This window comes from Prunus dulcis, chromosome 6 (assembly GCF_902201215.1).
Source record: "Prunus dulcis chromosome 6, ALMONDv2, whole genome shotgun sequence".
In the NCBI taxonomy this organism is placed as follows: domain Eukaryota; kingdom Viridiplantae; phylum Streptophyta; class Magnoliopsida; order Rosales; family Rosaceae; genus Prunus; species Prunus dulcis.
The window spans coordinates 13,665,201-13,672,792 of NC_047655.1; the positions used below are offsets into that span (position 1 = coordinate 13,665,201).

Below are 7,592 nucleotides of genomic sequence, written 5' to 3' on the forward strand. Positions count from 1 at the left end.
CAGCACTTTTACAGTAAAATTTACCAAACGCTCTGACACTACTTTTTATACTCACAACACTTTTAAAATTACAGTTTACCAAACGTTTAATTGCTTTACTTTACAGCTAATTCTTTTTAAAACACATCAGAATCAACTTCTTTTTTTAAAAAAAGACAACAATTCCAAAGTGGACCTTAGACCCCTTGACTTGGAGATTGTCTTATGTAAATGTTTTTGCTAAATAAATCTACAATAAAAATCACAATTATAAAAATAATAGTGGGTGAAGGCCAGAGCCGAGGTCAAACCATCACACTCACTTTGAGTGAGTGAGGGAGTGAAGGCACTAAGCCCAATGAATTGTATATTGTTTCCAACTAACAGTAATGCCTTCGGAAAAGTGAAGCAGCTGTCCCTCTATCTGGCTTTCCTCACAAATAATGATTGATAATACACCGCACCACCACCTACCTCCTTCCGCTCCTCTTCTTCTGAATTTTCAACCTGCGTGGACTTTTCTCGTTTCTTTCCGGCTGAAGAAGAAAACTTCCATTAGATATGGCCCAAAATAATACGAGGCTAGCTCATCAAACACAGGCCCAAAAGTAGCCCAGATACCAATAATTACAAAATTCTTTCCCAAACAACCCTAGATTCTTAGCACTCTGAACTCTTGTTGTTGTTGTACTTGAAGTGTTCTTAATTATGCAGAGCTGCTCATTCTTGGAGCTGTCTGTTTTCTAGGCATTATTGCATTTTCTGTAAATGTTGAGTATGGTTTTGTTGCTACATTTTGGGATTCGCTTGATTTTGTTGGGATTTATGAGAGTGGGTTCACTATCATAGCCATTGTGGAGCTGTGGGAAATAAATTAAGTAGGCTTCTTCAATTCTCAGTTTCCATTGTTGACTGATTTTATTGAGCTCTCTCTCTCTCTCTCTCTCTCTCTCTCTCTCTCTCTCTCTCTCTCTCTCGTCTTTCTTGTAAAATCCATATCTCTCTCTCTCTCTCCCCTATTACTTATTGCTACTTGTCTTTCTTGTAAAATCCATATCTTTGTATCCAAATAGTTGCCACTTGAATTTAAATTTGCACCAATTCTTGAACTCTTCCTTCCTTTCATACTTCTAAGAAGAGTAAATATCTTTGTGTTGTAACTTGGTAAGTTCTCATTCTCTTTCTTTTCCCTCAAGTTTGGGTGCTTGGGGCTGTTCAAGGAGTAATGCAGACAATCAATTTGATATTATTTCTGCTGTTAGTAGTAATTGCATCAGGACAGTCAGATCTGGGAGCACTCTTAGAGCTCAGAGAAGGCATTCAGAAAGACCCTACTGGGAAAGTTCTTGTTTCATGGGATTCAAAGTCCGTGGACTCTGATGGCTGCCCTCTGAATTGGGTTGGGATAGCGTGTAGCAATGGCCATGTGACATCAATCACTGTAAATGATGCTGGACTGGTTGGTGAGTTCAGCTTTTCAGCCATTACAGGTCTTAAAATGCTTCGCAATTTGTCGGTTTCAAACAACCAGCTGACGGGGACCATCTCAAAGGTTGGTTTATTTGAGACCCTGGAATACTTGGATCTCTCATGCAATTTGTTTCATGGGTTAATACCCTCTGCTTTGGTCAACTTAAAGAGTTTAGTGCTTTTGAATCTTTCTTCAAACCAATTTAAAGGCATTATTCCCACTGGTTTAGGCAAACTTGAACAGTTGAGGTATATAGATGCTCGAGCTAATGGCTTTTTTGGAGACATTATGAATTTTCTACCCAAAATGGGTAGCTTGGTCCATGTTGATCTGAGCAGCAATCTGTTTTCTGGTTCATTGGATTTGGGACGTGGTAACTCCTCTCTTGTTTCATCTATTCAATATTTGAATGTTAGCCACAATTCCTTGGTTGGAGAGCTTTTTCCTCACGATGGGATGCCATATTTTGATAGTTTGGAGACATTTGATGCTAGTTATAATCAGTTAGTGGGTCCTATGCCTTCCTTCAATTTTGTTTTCTCTCTGCGCACACTTCGGCTTGGAAGCAACCAGCTCTCTGGTTCTCTACCGGAAGCTCTATTTCAAGAGAGCTCAATGCTCTTGTCCGAACTGGATCTTAGTCTTAACAAACTTGAAGGTATGTTGATTCTAACAGTTTTCTACACTTAGCTTTGGCACACAACTCTTTCTTCTTCTTTTTTTTTTTTTTTTTGGTGGAGGATATGTAAAAGGACTTTCTTTCTTTTTATATTTCAAATTGCGTATGGAAATTGATAGTCCTGTTTGGGAATTTCTTTTTTCAGACTTGGAAATTGAAAATAAACGAAGTGGAAATAACTGACTTACGATCGCATCAAAGAATGCCCTTTTATTTAGTTATTTTTCTCTCTGTAATAGAAATGCTATTGCTTTACGCAATTAATCTCTAATGACATTATCACATAAAAATATGTTGGATGACAATGTTGACATGCTTACATTAGCATCTTCATGTAAAACCATGATCCGAAGTTCTTCATGAACCATCAGAAACAGAGCGTGCAGATTTAAGTTTCTATAGCCAGTAGTGGGGACTAAATTTTCATCTTGGTCGGACAGGGATTTAAGTTGGGGGAAGGTGTGAGCATGAACAAGCATAACAAATGCTATGTCTTTTTGATGTACATGTAATCATGAGTGGACAATCATAATCATTTTAAGAATCAGTTTTAGTATAAATGCTACAGTGAGGGCAGTGGCCCGTCCATCTTTTCAATATGCGGAATTTCTCTTTTGCATGATATTTCGTGTGTTATTGCTTGAGGTCTGCAAGTCATCATATCATCTTCAAATTTACAATTTCATTCATTTACTCCTGTTTTCCTCCTCTCTTTCCTCTATACAGTTATATTGTTTACCTTCATGACAGGTCCAGTACGAAGCATCACCTCTGCAACTCTGAAGAAGCTTAATATTTCTTCGAACAAATTGTCAGGCTCCTTACCTGCCATGGTTGGGCACTGTGCCATCATAGATCTGAGTAATAATATGCTCACAGGTAACTTGTCCCCAATCCGACGTTGGGGAAATTACATTGAAGTTATCCAGCTAAGTTCCAATTCCTTGACAGGAAGCTTGCCTAATGAAACATCTCAATTTCTTAGGCTAACTTCATTTAAGATATCCAACAACTCATTAGAAGGTGCTCTTCCACCAGTATTGGGTACATACCCAGAGCTAAAAGTGATTGATCTTAGCCTCAACCGACTACAAGGATTCCTTCTTCCCAGCTTTTTCTCATCAACTAAATTGACTGATCTTAACTTGTCAGGCAACAATTTCTCCGGGTCAATACCTGTCCAGGAAATCTCAAGTCATCCTTCAAACAGTTCCACTCAAAATCTGAGCCTGGTATTTATAGATCTGTCTAATAACTCATTGAGTGGTCATTTGCCCGCAGAGATCAGTGAGTTTCATAGCTTGGTATATCTCAACCTATCTAAGAACAATTTTGACGGTATCATTCCTGAAGACTTTCCAGATCAACTAAAAGGATTTAACGTGTCTTTCAATCATCTCTCTGGTGTTGTACCTGAAAACTTACGGCAGTTTCCTGATTCCGCATTTTATCCAGGGAACTCTTTGCTAAAATTTCCCCATTCCCTATCATCACCGAAGGGTGTCCTCAATAATACTTCTAGGGAGCACAGGCCCCTTAAGAAAGCTGCTATTAGAATTTCCCTCATAGCAGGTTTGGTTGGTGGTGCTGCTGTTTTAGCGCTTTCATGTATGATGATCTATTACAGGGGTCATTGGCAGGAATGTACAAGTTCGAAAGAAAATTCTGGGAAGAAAGCTGTCGAACAAGGAGATTCTGCCCTTTCTCATAGATCGGTACCTGAAAAAAGTGTAGACGGCTCAAAATCTTCTCAAGATCTTTCACCATCATCCCAAACAAGGTATCCTCATGATGCCTCTGATACTTCATCAGTTCTAAAGTCTCTCTTATCATCATCAAATCTAACCCTAAAAATCAACAACCTCTTGAGAATGTTCAAAAGTTGTTCTCCAGATAAATTGGCTGGTGATTTACATCTGTTTGATGGCTCCTTGGTGTTCACAGCAGAAGAACTTTCATGTGCTCCTGCAGAAGCTATTGGAAGGAGTTGTCATGGAACAATGTACAAAGCTATGCTTGACTCAGGTCATGTATTGGCTGTGAAATGGCTAAGGGAGGGTATAGCAAAAGGGAGGAAAGAATTTGCAAGAGAAGTAAAGAAACTAGGAAACATCAGACATCCGAATCTGGTTTCTCTGCTCGGTTACTACTGGGGCCCAAAGGAGCATGAGAAACTGATTATATCAACTTATATTAATGCACAATCGTTGGCATTCCATCTCCATGGTAAGACTCTGTTATCTTTCATTTTAGGATTTGAAATAAGAATCTCCCGAATATTGTTTCCATTAAAATCTCAGCAAAATGAAATTGCCAAGCCAAGCTGAGCCCATTATTTTTGTTTTCTGGTCTTGGTAAAGCTCCCACATATATCTAAAATGCTGGGAGTGTAATATTGTTCCTTGTGTACACCTTGATTTTACTAGCATTTCTTTCTCTCCTCCAAAAAATAAAATCTGTGTGATATTTATTTTAATGTGTCTTTACTAGATATAGAGGTTTCAATAGGTTTCAATTTTATGTTAATTTTGAGAGTAGTAAGGATGCATATGAGAAACTTTTGGAACTCAATGAAATTTATGATGAGTTAGGTAGATCATAACAGTGCAGAAAATCTATTAGTAGTTAAACCAGAGGGCTTGGTATAAATTTCTAAAAATAGGAGTGATGTCCATGTATTTTTCCTAAACCTCTAAGGAGGTTTGAATGAGCTTTATGCTGGTCTTACTCTGTGACAAGGTAAAATGATCTGGATCCATTTGGTCATTCTACAATTCACTATTTTTACTTGTTTACCAGTGGTCTGTGGGTAACAAAAGAATTCTACTGTATAAGATAACAAAGTACACTCGGAATCCAGTTTGATTGGTTTTCAGGACTAAGGAATGGTAAATAGATCAACGGGAATTTTTTTTTGTTCTTTTCCGATAGTAGGATTTGGGAATTAGGTCGAAGATTACAGTGCAGAAAAACTTTAAATAGTTAAACAAGAGAGCTTGGGTAAAGGAGGTTTATGTATCCTTAGTAAACCCCTAGGAAAGTTTGAGTTTTGAGCATTTTATTTTTAATGTGTAGCACTAAACTGAATTGATCTGGATTCATTTCATTATAAAGAAAGTCACAGTTTTTACCTTGTTACCATTAGTCCCTAGTTTTTTACTATAAAAGTTTCTAGGAGGTACAATAATTGCTCGCCGAGATGATAAATAATCTATGATCATGACACATGCAATCTTGGAATCTAGTCATGATTTTGAAAACTGATGAGTTGTAAATCAACATCAGTAACATCTGATTTTACTTTTGGTCAGTCTTTAATGACAATAAACTAAGATATGCACTTGTGTTAATTGATTTTTCTCCATAAACTCTGTGCTATGGTATAACTTTGGGATGGAGTTGCAATGAAAAATTTCCTTTTAATCATCCCTTGAATATCCTTTAACAAAATTGACTTTGTATTATTTATTAGAGAATATTAATTGTGTGCCAGAACTTCAGTCTGGCTGACAGAACCTGGCCGACATCCTAGCGTACTAAAACCTGTAACCAATGCTGAAAATTGTCCAAAGAGAGAGGGCAATGTATTTTAAATGACCTAGATTTATTTTATTGAAATTGATGTCTTTTACTATGTGCTATTCTACTGTAAATTTACAACCTGTTAGGTTAGGATGGCAGTTTATGCTAAGGTGTATCAGGTGTTCATTAATGGGAAATTGTTGTGCTTTTAGAGTAGGAGACACCTTTTGTTACTGTTTATAGTAGTATTTCACCAAATGTGTTGTGTGGTTTCTGTGAATTTTTTATTTATCAAATGTCTTGGTCTTGAATGATTGTTAAAATGCATGACCCGTCTTATTTTGCCTTTCAATAATTTACTATTATGGAGGCACTTTTTTTTTTTTTGGCGCATCCATAAGAAATATATTCCTAAAGCTTTAGCGAGTTAACATCTGCCATTAACAGCTTAAAATGCATGAAACATATTTTATTGGAGTTTGTATTATCAGTTGGCCCCTACCAACTTTCCTGTAATAAATCCATCACTTTAATTGGACAATTTATGGGTGACATCGGCAACACCCTTCTAATATTTTGCATATGTTTTAAAAATCTTTTTCTAGTTTTATTCCTGCACCTGACATGAGTTTTCTGAATCTTTCTGAGTCGTCTACAGAAGTTGAGCCAAGAAAACTTTCACCCCTGTCTCTTGAGGAACGGCTCAGAATTTCTGTAGATGTTGCCCGATGTCTGAACTTCCTACATAATGAGAAGGCAATTCCCCATGGCAACCTCAAATCCACAAATATTTTATTAGAAACCCCTAGTCTGAACGCAGTCCTCACAGATTACAGTCTCCACCGAATTTTGACTCCGGCTGGCACTACTGAGCAAGTACTGAATGCAGGTGCTCTTGGCTATCGGCCCCCTGAATTTGCTAGCTCAAGTAAACCCTGCCCATCCTTGAAGAGTGATGTCTATGCGTTCGGGGTGATCTTGTTGGAGCTCTTGACTGGAAAGAGTTCCGGGGAGATTGTGTCTGGCATACCCGGTGTGGTTGATTTGACAGACTGGGTGAGACTATTGGCAGAAGAAAATCGTTCTTTTGAATGCATTGACAGGGTGATTCTGGAAAAGCGTAGCGTTAAGCACTCCCCTAGAGTTCTTGATGGTATGCTACAGGTAGCTCTAAGATGTATCCAACCAGCATCGGAAAGACCCGACATCAAAACTGTGTTTGAAGAGATTTCAGGTATAGTGAACTAAAGGGCACCCCAGGTACAACAAATGCTCTAACTGTAGTCATTGGTACTAACACCATACATCGATTCTTTTTTCATTTTTGTGTAATTTACTAATTGATTGTCAACTGATCCTGTAATTGACAAAGCCAAACAGGTAGTGGTACAGTTCAGAGGAAAATAAGTTCATTGTTTATATGTGGGGTGAATAATTTTTGTTGACCCTACTGGCATATGTGGGGTATGATTTTCATACTGGCATTCGTGTGGTATTCATTTTAGATCTTCATCACTGAGATTTCACAATCTGCAAACTTTTAAACTGCCAAGCTTATTTCTGCACCCAAATTTATGGAAATACTGTACGTGGATATAATGTGTTTTCAAATTTATGGACACAAAATTTTCAATTTTTATTTTATTTTTTGGATATCTAAGAAAATATAAGCTCAATTAGTAGAAAGATGGTGGACAAGGTTGGCTTTTACATCTCACGGAAGCTTTGTCCAACATTTTGCGAGACATTTTAAACTGCCAAACTGATTGAACACGACCTGACTGAGCCGTTCGGTTTGGTGCGGGTTTAACTTTTATTGTCAAATTTTGGTAACAAAAATCGAATTGGATTTCTGAACTGATTCTGTTTTGGGTTTTAAAATTGGCAGTTCAACCAAACTGAACCGGTCCAATATATTCTTTTTTAAATTCTTTTTAGGTG

The 7,592-nt window shown here is 37.5% G+C and overlaps 1 protein-coding gene across 1 annotated transcript; it reads left to right on the plus strand.

The window, feature by feature from the left end:
* The first annotated feature begins 1,204 nt into the window (after positions 1 to 1,204).
* LOC117632654 (probable inactive receptor kinase At5g10020) lies at positions 1,205 to 7,170 on the plus strand. The gene is made up of 3 exons (XM_034366198.1): positions 1,205 to 2,108; positions 2,880 to 4,355; positions 6,310 to 7,170. The coding sequence occupies exons 1-3, from the start codon at positions 1,205 to 1,207 to the stop codon at positions 6,897 to 6,899; spliced, it is 2,970 nt and encodes a 989-aa protein (XP_034222089.1). The 3' UTR covers positions 6,900 to 7,170.
* Positions 7,171 to 7,592: the final 422 nt, after the last annotated feature.

Excerpts from the sequence above, each read along its gene's own strand:
- LOC117632654 (XM_034366198.1), top strand. The coding sequence starts at position 1,205 with ATGCAGACAATCAATTTGATATTATTTCTGCTGTTAGTAGTAATTGCA. Across the intron at positions 2,109-2,879 it reads TAGTCTTAACAAACTTGAAG|GTCCAGTACGAAGCATCACC; the intron begins GTATGTTGATTC and ends CCTTCATGACAG. Across the intron at positions 4,356-6,309 it reads GTTGGCATTCCATCTCCATG|AAGTTGAGCCAAGAAAACTT; the intron begins GTAAGACTCTGT and ends AGTCGTCTACAG.